This window comes from Carcharhinus amblyrhynchos, chromosome 21 (assembly GCF_965287045.1).
Source record: "Carcharhinus amblyrhynchos chromosome 21, sCarAmb.v2.hapA, whole genome shotgun sequence".
NCBI lineage: Eukaryota > Metazoa > Chordata > Chondrichthyes > Carcharhiniformes > Carcharhinidae > Carcharhinus > Carcharhinus amblyrhynchos.
The window spans coordinates 47,626,283-47,639,514 of NC_137344.1; the positions used below are offsets into that span (position 1 = coordinate 47,626,283).

The 13,232-nt window shown below is 46.2% G+C and overlaps 1 protein-coding gene across 2 annotated transcripts in view; it reads left to right on the plus strand.

Annotated features, from left to right (window-relative positions):
- LOC145356403 (transient receptor potential cation channel subfamily V member 6-like) overlaps nucleotides 1–1,683 on the plus strand; it is a 51,552-nt gene extending 49,869 nt beyond the window's left edge. For both annotated transcript variants that reach the window (XM_080209110.1, XM_080209111.1), the window contains exon 15: nucleotides 269–1,683. In XM_080209110.1, the coding sequence (XP_080065236.1) occupies nucleotides 269–509 (241 nt within the window). In that variant the 3' untranslated portion in view covers nucleotides 510–1,683. The remainder of the gene's footprint in view (nucleotides 1–268) is intronic.
- Nucleotides 1,684–13,232: the final 11,549 nt, after the last annotated feature.

Genomic DNA, 13,232 nt, shown 5'->3' on the forward strand with positions numbered 1-13,232 from the left:
TTCAATTATGTTTCACCGGTAACTGTGTAGCTGGCAGATGGAAATGAGGCTCAATATTAGGGTGTGTTGACCTCACCAGTCCAAAACCCAGATTATATCCAACGCTGCAAACTCCCACAGTTAGCCCTCAAGCACAACTTGCTGACCCTTCTTTCGGGCCTCCCTTCCCAACTTTCCCACAAAGACTCATCGTCTCACTTTCTACCTTTCCTCTGTAGAAAATGCTAAAGCAAGTTAATTGTTTGTCCTCTCTATTTTGGCCTCACAGGGTGGAAGACGCTTTCGAGGGCGACACGAAGAGCTGCAGCAGCCCCAAGCACACAGAGGTGGAAGAGCATCAGGAACCTGGGAGCAAGACTGAGAAAGGGCAAAATGGCCACTCACCCCCTACTGGCAATGAAGCTGAGCTAAACTCTAGCATAGAGCTGCACATCCTCCAGCGCAGGTCCCGGACTCACTTCACCGATGAAGCTTACAATGAGGTTAAGGAGGCCGAGTGTTACTTATAAACTCTAAGAGACACTCTGTGTTAGCTACCATTGGAACCTCTATGCTGCGGAGCATCTAGTCCATTCTCCGATTGACGTGTAGGGAACATTACCACTGGAGGGGCAAAGGGGCCTATCATACACAAACCTGGAGGCTTGGAGGTGGCAAGGACCACTGGCACCTTGATACTTTGCTCAGACACAACATGGTCTGGTGAACAGTTGGTGGCGAGGACTTCCCTGAAGTTCCTCTTCCAGCCAGTGCTGTTGAGCTTCGCTATATTTACTACTTATCCTTCCCCGTCTCTCAAATCTGAGAGAATCTTACCTTTGATGGAGAGATTCAAATGTTTCATAATAGATACCTAGGAGCAAATCATAGGTTGGGTTCTAATTGAGCGGTTCAGATGATGACAGATAGCAGATACGCTAATCTAGGTAGGATAATGTATATCTGGGAGATTGAGCGCAGAGAGAATTCAGATCAATGGTACTATAGCCTGTTTGTAGAAGATGTCCACCTGATGAACAGCATGGAGATTGAAACCTCTACTTTCTGATCTGACGTTTAAATACACATATATATTTTATATATTTAAATCTAAATAAATCTCTATTCAGATGTGTGCTTTTGTTTATGATGAGCATCTTAGTAATTCCGAAAGGAAGTCTTCCAGTTCTCTGTATCTACAGGAGTGCTGGCTCTGCAAGGCTCAAACCTGGAAGGACAGTCCGGGGGAGATTTATCTGCTGGAGTTTAGGTTTAATTAAAGAACGGGGATGTGTGAAACCACAAAGGTATTCAAATTCATTCAGGAGTCTGGACCGAGGGACAAACTGTTCCCATTGCTGGAAGGACCAAGAACCAGAGGGCAATGATTACAGGTAATTGTTTAAAAAAATGGTAACACGGGGAAATCTTTTTACAGAAAGTGAGTGTTCAGAAGTGCACTGACAGAGAATGCGGTGGAGGCAAATTCCATCATGATCCAAGTGGGATTGGATCATTATCTGGAAAGGGAAACATTTGCAAGGCTACAGTGAGAGCTGGTACAGAAGTGACCGGCCAAATGGCCTCTTTCTGCACTGTAACCATCCTAAGATTCTGTGAAGCAGGGAGTGAGGGCTGATGAAGTGGAAACATTTTAAGGAAGAGAGCTGAGGGGGCTGGATGATGATTGAGGGAGGCTTGAACCGCAAGCAGCCTCTGACTCAGTTTTGCTTCTTGGGTTCCCTGCCCTTTCCCATGCCTCTCATATACTCTCCCTTTTCAGAAAAATGTCTAATTCCCCTTTTAAATAATGCTAACTCCTGCCTCAGTAAGAATGTGTGGTGAGGTATTGTGCAATGAGTGTCGCATCTCACTTGTTAAACTGTGGAATGAACTCCTTCCTCAGACATTTCCGGGAACCTCTGCCCACGAAACCCAGATTGCACACTTACACAAAACAGGTTCAGATCTTTATTCCCAGAGATGCTCACTTGATTTGCTCCTTGCGTTGGAAGATCTCATCAAAATTTAGCACATTTCCCATTGGTTTTTAACTTAATAAATCTCTATTCAAGTTCAGGAGTTTGATGTGGATGGAACTTTGAGCATGAAACATGGTTTGACCATTTGTACTGCAGTGTGTTGCTGCTTTGTTAATACCTAGTGAAATAAAACTCTGATGTTTGAATCAAAGGCTGCCTGCCATCCGTGTTCCCCCATGCTGCTAGCGAGATTTCCATTGCTCGAGGTTAGATTTATATCTTACTTCTTGAACCGTGGAGCATGTCAAAACATTTACATTCGACAGACCTACCAAAACACCTCCTTCCCCAAGGCCAGCTGAGCAGAGCATCTCAGCTCCAACCCTGCCGGTTCTCAGAACCTGTCAAAAAAGAAGGAATTACATCCATATGAGGCAGCACTTTTGAAGCGTAGTCACTGTTGTAGAATAGAGGTAATGGCAGCCACTATTTCGTTTCATTTGTGGGACATGGGCGTCGCTGCCTGACCAGTATCCGTTGCTCATCCCTAGTTGCCCGAGGGCAGTTGAGAGTCAACCACATTGTTGTGACTCTGGAGTCACGTGTAGGCCAGACCAGGTAAGGATGACAGATATCCTTCCCTAAAGAACATTAGAAACCCTACAGTGTAGAAGGAAGCCATTTGGCCCATAAATCCTGTGCTGACAAGAATCCCACCCAGACCCTATCCCTGTAACACCACCTATTTAACCTGCCAATCCCCTGACACTAAGGGACAATATTTCATAGCCAATCCATCTAACCTGCACATTTTTGGAGTGATGTGGAGTTGCCAGCGTTGGACTGGCAATTTGAGGCATACAAGATGATCAGAGGATTAGATAGGGTGGACAGTGAGAGCCTTTTTCATAAGAACATAAGAAATAGGAGCAGGAGTAGGCCATCCAGCCCTTCGAGCCTGCCCCGCCATTCAATAAGATCATGGCTGATCTGTCGTGGCTCAGTTCCACTTTCCCGCCCTCTCCCCATAACCCTTAATCACCTCTCCTATCGAAAACCCATCAACCCGCGTCTTAAAAATATTCAGCGAGGCAGCCTCCACCACTTCAACGGGCAGAGAATTCCAGAGATTCACCACCCTTTGAGTGAAGAAGTTCCTCCTCAACTCCATTCTAAACCACCCCCCTTTTATCTTGAGGCTGTGCCCCCTAGTCCTATTGTCTTTTTTGAGCGGGAAGAGTCTTTCCACCTCTATCCTATCCATCCCATTCATCATCTTATACGTCTCAATGAGATCTCCTCTCATTCTTCTAAACTCTAACGAGTACAAGCCCAGTTTATTCAGCCTCTCCTCATAGCTCAACCCCCTCAACTCCGGTATCAGCCTAGTAAACCTCCTCTGCACTCCCTCCAAGGCCAAAATATCTTTGCGCAGGTGCGGCGCCCAAAAATGCACACAGTACTCCAGTTGCGGCCTCACCAATGCCCTATACAGCTGCAGCAAGACCTCCCTACTTTTATATTCAATCCCCCTCGCTATGAAGGCCAGCATCCCATTCGCCTTCCTGACCACCTGCTGCACCTGCAAGCTGGGTTTTTGCGACTCATGCACAAGGACCCCGAGGTCCCTCTGCACCGTCGCCTGCTGCAGTTTTTCGCCCCGTAAGTAATAGTCCTTCCTACCATTCTTCCTACCAAAGTGGACCACCTCACACTTGCCAACATTAAATTCCATTTGCCATTTCAATTTCAATTCCATTTTCCATTTTCCTCGGATGGTGACGGCTAACACGAGGGGACATAGCTTTAAATTAAGGGGCGGTAATTATAGGACGGATGTCAGAGGTAGGTTCTTTACTCAGAGGGTAGTAAGGGCATGGAATGCCCTGCCTGCAGCAGTTGTGGACTCGCCAAATTTAAGGGCATTCAAATGGTCAGTGGATAGGCATATGGATAACATTGGAATAGTTTAGGTTAGAGGGTCATTAGATTGGTTCCACTGGTCGGCACAAAGTCGAGGGCCGAAGGGCCTGTACTGCGTTGGAATGTTCTATGGGATGAGCACAGTAAGCAGCCTCACATCACCAGATTAAGGTCCAACAGGTTTATTTGATAGCACAAGCTGTTGGAATGTCAGCCCTTCTTCAGGTGTTGCATTTTTGGGCTGTGGGAGGAAACTGGAGCACCTGGAGGAAACCCACGCAGACACAGGGAGAATGTGCAAACTCCACACAGACAGTGATCCAAGGCAGGAATCGAACCCGGATCCCTGGTGCTGTGAGGCAGCAGCGCTAACCACTGTGCTACCATGCTGCCCCAGATGGGTTTTTCCAACAATTAACAATGGTTGTGGGAAGCAGGGTGGGTAAGTGAGCTGAGTCCGCCAAAAGATCAGCCATGATCTTATTGACTAGCTGGAGGGGCCACATGGCCTACATCTGCTCCTAGTTCTTATGTTTTTCTTACGATTCTTGGTCATCAATAGATTCTTAATTCCAGATTTTTTAAATTGAATTCAAATTTCACCACCTATCCTGGCGGGATTCGAATTGCACGCAGCATGGTCTCACAAATTGCAATGGTCCCATGCACCCGACTGCACCCGCAAACATTTCACACCCACACCTGTTACCTTCCCTCCGCCTCCCATTGCCTCCTACTTCACAGACAGACACCTCCCCACCTCTCAAGTTCACTACCACCCCTTCCAAGGAGAGAGATACATCACCATCTCCCCCTCATGTTAGGTTGTTCTTGATTTGGAAGTGAGATATTTTTTATTCACGGGAACCGGGCATCAGGGGGCTGTCCAGCATCTAGAGATTGGATCTGGGTCCCTCCTGGTGTGTACTGCGTCACAACCCATTCTCAGCAGTGAATTTTTCCACTGGGTCATCAGGGATGTGTTATTGGGACGGTGATGCTGCCTTCCAGGTGTCCCTGAAAGCAAATTGATTAACGTGGATCAAAATAAACTCGCTGCAGGTGAGAAAATGAAAAGAGGCCTTAGATTCCCTACAGAGCAGAAGGAGACCATTCGGTTCATCGAGTCTGCATCAACTCTCTGACAGAGCATCTTACCTGCTCCCCCCCCCCATACCCCCATAACCTTGCACATTTGCCCCACTGGGACACTAAGGGGCAATTTAACATTGCCAATGCACCTAACCTACACGTCTTTGGACTTTGGAAGGAAACTGGAGCACCTGGAGGAAACCCACGGGGAGAACGTGCAAACTCCACATAGACAATGACCCAGGGCCAGAATTGAACCCGGGTCCCTGGTGCTGGGAGGCAGCAGCGCTAACCGCTGTGCCACTGTGCCACCATCCTTTTATACAGCACCACTCACAAACTCTACAAATCCTAAAGTGCTTTACAGACAATGAAATAATTTTGAGGTGCAGCTAACTTAGTAATTTTGGAAACCCAGCAACCAAAATTTGCATAATATCCCACAAGCAAATGTGCGATAATGTCCCATTATCATATTGTAGTGGTGCTGAATGGGGAGAAATCCTGACCAGAATACGAAGGAGAAATCTAAGATAAAAGCAAATTATTACTGCAGATGCTGGAATCTGAAACAAAAAATGCTGGAAAATCTCAGCAGGCCTGCTGAGATTTTCCAGCATTAGCTTTTTTGTACTGGGGAGAACTCCCATGCTTTCTCCAATGTAAGCTTTTACACCTGCCTGAGAATGCAGACTTGGTTTAGCGTCTAATCGAAAGGGCAGCAACGCCAACTATGTAGCAGTCCCTCAGTACTGCGTCGATCCGTCAGCTTAAAGTTTGAGTACAAGTCTCCAGAGTGGGTCTCAGCTTCAAGACCAGAGGAGAGAGTGCGTCCTGCCAAACTATCACTAACATAAATCTCCGGGAAGCTCTTGCCACAGAGCTGCTGTAGTGTCGGGCTCTTTATTGATCAAGTGGGAATTGTAAATATGCAGGCTGTCAGGAGAGAAAAATAGGTTCTTGTGTGAGTCAAACGATAGCCTGCTTCCCACACTCCCATATGCTGGTGTGAAATATACCGGGAAAGCCTGGCATCTCAATGCTATCGTTTCCCACGACAATACCACAGATGTCTAAAGGAAGGTCAGAGAAGGTTATCAAACCCATTTGTGATCCCATATCAATTAGCTGCTGCCATTCATCACACTGCCAGATTGACATGTTTCATCTATCTAACCATCATTGCGTTATTGGTGGCTTCGTACGTAGCACACTTGTCTCTCAGAAGGTTTTGATTTCAGTCTCCACTCCACACAGTCAAGGCTGATGTTTCCGTGCGGTGCTGAGGCTGTGTTGCACAGTCACAGGTATCACCTTTCAGATGAATGGCTGCACTGGGTCCCTGTCTACTTTCTCAGCGAGATGTTGAACATCTCACGGCACTGAAAGGAGCAGGCCAATTCTCCTGGTCAATATCTATCTCTCAACGAACATCATCAACACAAATTAACAGGGCAGTATCTCATTTGTGGGAGCTTGCTGTGCACAGGTTGGTTGCTGTTTTTCCTACGTCAGAGAGCATGCTTTGAAGGTATCTCTTTGGCTGTAAAACATTTTGAGATGCCCTGAGTCATGACGGTCTTCCTTTTTCAAATTTCCATTATATTTATTGGTCAATAAGAGATTGTAATTCCAGATAACAGTTCCATAGAACTCATAGAATCCCTATAGTGCAGAACAGGCCATTCAGCCCATCGAGTCTGCACCAACTCTCTGAGAGAGTATCTTACCCAAGGCCACCTCTCTGCTCTATTCCCATGACCCCACACATTTGCGATGGCCAATCCCTCTAACCTGTACATATTTGGACACCAAGGGACAATTTAGCATGGCCAATCCCCCTAACCTGTACGCCTTTGGACACTAAAGGGCAATTTAGCATGGCCAATCCTCCTAACCCACACATCTTTGGGCGCTGAGGGAGGTTTTAGCATGGCCAATCCACCTAACCTATACATCTTTGGACACTAAAGGGCAATTTAGCATGGCCAATCCACCTAACCTATACATCTTTGGACACTAAAGGGCAATTTAGCATGGCCAATCCACTTAAACCTCACAACTCTTTCACACTGTCTATTCAGGGTCCAGGTAAGCAAAAGACAACTCTGGAGTTTGGAAATAGTTATAATTGTTGGATAAGTAAGATTAGCCTATGAACTGACAGAGAAGGTCTTGTGGTTCAGCATCCCTGCCTCTGAGCCAGAAGCTCTGGGTTCAAGTCCCAGTCCAGGACTTGAGGGCCAAAGAAGGCCATTCATAACACTGTCAAACAGGTTGAGCGCCAACCTACAAATCCCTCCAAACATGCCAATGGTTGGCAGTAAGAGCAGGAGAGACTCCTGGTCTGCCAGGCTTAATATGAGTGGCACCCCTCAAGCTATAAGCCTCTAGTGAGAGATTAGCGACTTGTTCCAGAAATGACTAGTTATGGAAACAAACAAAAGTCTGCCTCAGAGCACCACTGAGCATGGGAAGGGAAAGAACAACAAAGAAGTAATTGATTGAAGATCCTTATCCTGTAATAGGACTTGAGCTGAGACTCGGGGTAGTTTATCTTTGTTCTTAACGGATTGTCTCCATTTGCCTCGATCATGGAGATATATCCGCCACTTCCAACAAATGCCTACATTTTCAGGGATTGATCACATTCTGAACAGAGATTGCAGTTAGAATCCCTTGTTCAGATCTATCGCTGGCTGATAGATTGTGGATCGTTGTAAAACCTGTAAGAATACAAATTGCCCAAGGCGATGATGGCAGGGTTTCAATCTTGATTAGTCCCATGTTCAAATGGTTGGAATTCTTATAGTGCAACAAGTGATAATAGCTGGGAGCTGATAAGATCAGATCATGGATAAGACTTGTTCTCATTCACTCATGCCTAAAACGGTACAACATCTTTACTGCATTTAACCCTTACGCTGCTGATGGTGACGTGAAGCACAGGAATAATAAGCAAAGACAGTGTTAAGGGAGTCTCTGTAAGTTCACAATGTCTTATTTAGATTGTCTCTCAGCGTATGTTGGGCTCAGTGGAGGGAAAACTGGAAGTAAAGTAGATATTTGTGATAAAAAAAGTTCACGGAACTTAAGTTTGCAGACTTGCTCTGAGGGGGAAACTAAAACCATTGTCATGGGAACCATGAGGGCCGATCATAGAATCCCTACGGTACAGGACGAGGCCATTCAGCCCATTGAGTCTCCCCGGCCAAAATCCCACCCAGGCCCTATCCCCATTACCCAATGCATTTACCCTGTTAGTCCCTCTGACACTAAGAGGCAATTTAGCATTTCTAATGCACCTAACCCACACATCTTTGGACTGTGGGAGGAAACTGGAGCACCCGAAGGAAACCCACACACACACATAAGGAGATGTATTCTCTTTTAGAGAATAGCTGGTTTAGAGAATGTACAGAAACCTCCATTTGACTTTGAGCATCAGCGGCTTTTGGGGAAGGTGATCCCAGAATTCCACCACCCTGTGTGTGAGGAAGTGACATCGCCCATCAGCAACCCTGCTCTAATTTTAAGATTAATCACTCAAAGAACAAAAACAGCCCGGGAAACAGGCCCTTCGGCCCAACGAGCCCGCGCTGCCATTTTAACACTACCAGTCCCCCCCCTCCACCCATGACCCTTATCTATTGTTTTATGGCCATCCACATTGAGGGAAACTAATATAGGGACTCCTTATTGTGTTACACTTAAGAGCGTATAAATCTTAGCCTGTGTAACCTGTCTTAGGTCATAGAACTCTACAGTGCAGAAAGAGTCGGCCCATCGAGTCTGCACTGAACACAATCCCACCCAGGCCCTACCCCCATATCCCCACACATTTACTCACTAATCCCCTCTAACCTACACATCCCTGGACACTAAGGGGCAATTTCTTAGCATGGCCAATCAACCTAACCTGCACATCTTTGGACTGTGAGAGGAAACAGGACTACCCAGAGGAAAGCCACGCAGACACGAGGAGAATGTGCAAACTCCACACAGTCAGTGACCCGAGCCAGGAATCGAACCCCGGACCCTGGAGCTGTGAAGCAGCAGTGCTAAACCACTGCGCTACCGTGCCACCCTCTGCAACATTAGACTCCAGCTTTTATACTCTACACCCCTCCCTATAAAGGCAAGCATTCCATATGCCTTCTTTGCCACCTTCTCCACCTGTACTGCCACCTTCATCTTTATCATTTCAACCTTTAATCCTCTGTATCACTCGCAGTATCTGCACGGCAGCCTCTTCAAGGCTAGTCTATCCTTGCTATGGTGTGCTCAGGATTGAACACAGTACTCTAACTGAGGCCTTATCAATGTTCCAAGCAGTAATGGTGGCATCGTGGCAATGTTACTGGGCTAGTAACCCAATGGCAGAATATACTGGGAAATCTCAGCAGGTCTGACAGCATCTGTGGAGACAGAACAGAACCAATGTTTCAAGTTTCAAGATGACACTTCGCCAGATCTCTTTTCTAGAATGTTGCAAAATGTTTAATTAGGACGTTGTTGATTTTGTTTTAGGATGTCGCAAGTTGTCCCAGCTGCCGTGGTAGAATTTGTCACGGCTGTCGAAATGGGAGCAGAGTTTTCAGAGCAGGTTGTTGGATGTGGATTTCTCTGAAGCCTCCTCGGTGAGATGAGAGTCCTTAATAAAAAGATTTAGTCTTAGAGCATCAGCCAGGCAGTGAAAAGCCTTAAGAAAGAGCTACATCATTGTAATGTCATTGAGTTAACACAGCAGGGCGGAAATATACATCCTAAATAGCACCCTCTTCACTTGTTCTGCATTGTTTCAAAATTCTTGATTATTGTACAGCTGGAACTATCCAGACTTCATCACTCTTCTGGTTTGTGCCCCACAGGCATTGCTAACACTTTTAGAGATTTAGACTCTGACTTTATCCGGTAATTAAAAAAATCATTTCACAGGATCTGGGTATCACTGGCTGGGCCAGCATTTATTACCCATCCTGAGCAGGTGGTGGTGAGCTGCCTTCTTGAACCTCTGCAGTCCCTGAGGTGTAGGTACATCCACAGTGCTGTTAGGGAGAATCTTGACCCAGCAACAGTGAAGGAACAGAGATACATTTCCAAGTCAGGCTGGTGAGTGACTTGGAGGCAAAGCTCCAGGTAGCGGTGTCCCCAGGTACTGCTGCTCTTGTCCTTCTAGATAGCAGCGGTCGAGGGTTTGGAAGGTGCTGCCTAAGGAGCTTTAGTGAGTTCCTTCAGTGCGTCTTGTAGATGGTACACACAACTGCCACTGTTTGTTGGTGGTAGAGGGATTGAATGTTTGTGAAAGGGGGTTGCAGTCAAGTGGGCTGCTTTGTCCTGGATGGTGTCAAGCTTCTTGAGTGTTTTTGGAGTTGCACTTATCCAGGCAAGCAGAGAGTATTCCACCACACTCCTGACTTGTGCCTTGTAGGTGGTGGACAGGCTTTGGGGAGTCAGGAGGTGAGTTACTCATCCTAGCCTCTAATCTGCTCTTTCAGCCGCAGTATTTATATGACTAGTCCAGTTCTGTTTCTGGTCAATAGTAACTCCCAGGATGGTGATAGTGAGGGGAACTCAGTGATGGCAATGCCATTGAATGTCAAAGTGTGATGGTTAGATCCTCTCTTGTTGGAGATGGTCATTGCCTGGCTAACGTTACTTGCCACTTGTCAGCCCAAGCCTGGATATTGCCCAAGTCTTGCCACATTTAGACACAAATTGCCTCAGTGTGTGAGGATTAGCGAATGGTGCTGAACATTTACAATCTCTTCAGTTTTTAATTGATCTCAGTATTTACGTGCCTGGTCCAGTTTTGATTTTGGTCAATGCTGACCCTCAGGTTACTTGGGGGGGATTTGATGTCTGTAATGACAAGGAGAAGTCATTAGCGTCACTCTCATAACAGATGGTCATCAGAAGCTACTTGTCACTTACTATCCCAAGCCTGATTATGGCACAGGTCGAGCTGGATGTTGCGTGATTTCTTTAATATCTTTAGATAATTCCTCATCATCTAAGGAATTGGAAATGTAACTGGGCATGGTGCAATCATTAACAAAGTACCTTCTTGTAACTTGAAGTGACGCTAGTGTACCTTTAAGAATTTCTTTTTAAAATCATGTTCTCTGCAGTTTATAAGCAGGCCGTTTGGTTTCATATTAGCTCCGGCTATCTGCTGGAAGTCTGTTTATTGCTGCTTTTATAGAACATAGAACATTCCAGCGCAGTACAGGCCCTTCGGCCCTCGATGTTGTGCCGACCAGTGGAACCAATCTAATGACCCTCTAACCTAAACTATTCCAATGTTATCCATATGTCTATCCACTGACCATTTGAATGCCCTTAAAGTTGGCGAGTCCACAACTGCTGCAGGCAGGGCATTCCACGCCCTTACTACCCTCTGAGTAAAGAACCTACCTCTGACATCCGTCCTATAGTTATCACCCCTCAATTTAAAGCTATGTCCCCTCGTGTTAGCCATCACCATCCAAGAAAAAAGGTTCTCACTATCCACCCTATCCAATCCTCTGATCATCTTGTATGCCTCAATTAGGTCACCTCTTAACCTTCTTCTTTCTAACGAAAATAACCTCAAGTCCCTCAGCCTTTCCTCATAAGACCTTCCCACCATACCAGGCAATATCCTGGTAAACCTCCTCTGCACCCTTTCCAATGCCTCCACATCTTTCTTATAATGCGGCGACCAGAACTGTACGCAATACTCCAAGTGCATTGGCCGCACCAGAGTTTTGTACAGTTGTAACATGACCTCACGGCTCCGAAATTCAATCCCTCTACCAATAAAAGCTAACACACCGTACGCCTTCTTAACAACCCTATCAACCTGGGTGCCAACTTTCAGGGATCTGTGCACATGTACACCGAGGTCTCTCTGCTCATCGACACTGCCAAGAGTCCTTCCATTAGTCCGATATTCTGGTTTAAATTTTGTTTTGTTTATTTTTACTCCGGGCGTTGGGTACATCCTGGGATCTTTTATGACCCTTGCCTTGTGAAAGGGAAGATTAATTGATGAGTCAAATTCAGGTGGTTCCTCCTCAGAAGAATCCAAAGATCCATTTTCAATTTTGGTTTTAGAGTCAGAAACTGCCCTGGTTGTCAAATGATAAGCAGGTTTTCACTCTCTCTCCTTGGTATTGGACATCCTGCCGGCTAGCTGAGCTCAAGTCTCCTGGCCTTCCTGGAAGGTGTGTGTGTGTGTGTGTGTGTGTTTGTCCAACCAAAAGACTACAGGACGGAACTAGAGCACTTGGAGGAAACCCACGCAAACATGGGGAGAACGTGCAAACTCCACTCAGACGGTGGCCCAAAGTCAGGATTGAATCTGGATCCCTGAATCTGTCTCCACCACACTCTCAGACAGTGCATTCCAGATCCTAACCACTCGCTGTGTGAATCTGTCTCCACCACACTCTCAGACAGTGCATTCCAGATCCTAACCACTCACTGTATGAATCTGTCTCCACCACACTCTCAGACAGTGCATTCCAGATCCTAACCACTCGCTGTATGAATCTGTCTCCACCACACTCTCAGACAGTGCATTCCAGATCCTAACCACTCGCTGTGTGAATCTGTCTCCACCACTCTCTCAGACAGTGCAGTCCCGATGCTAACCACTCGCTGTGTGAAATCATTTTTCCCCAATTTGCCATTGCTTTTTTTGCCAATTACTTTAACTCTGTGCCCACTTGATCCTTCTGCCAGTTTAATTCCAGACAGTGGAGATTTCCGCTCCTTTCTTCATTTATTGTAGTTAGACTTGAGTTCCTTGCTTCCACACTTGGTTAATTATTGTCAAGGTCGGTCACTCGAGTCTCACCTCTGGAACACAGCTCTTGTTTCTGTTTGAAGGAAGGCTATAACAAGGGGTGGAATTAGCCAGTGCTGGTGACAATTACAGATTAGGCCTTTGGAAATAAGGGCTGTTCGGTGGCAAGGTTGATGACCCCTCATTGGGAATGAGCAGTATTTGGCCTGCATTTTGTGATCGGAACATACCATATTCCCAGGTAGATTTAAACTGAATTGGTGCACCTTAGATACGCAGCTAGCATGGCTAACACTTGAGCTGAGCATCTGGAATATTGTCTGGGCCAATATGTGCAACACACTAATTAGCCCTTTGATTAATCAAATGGGCTAAAGATGGCCATCACTGGGGGTGGGTGCATGGTCCTCTTGTTAGTGCTCTCTGCATGATTCCCTCAATATACTGTGAGGTGTAGGGTATCC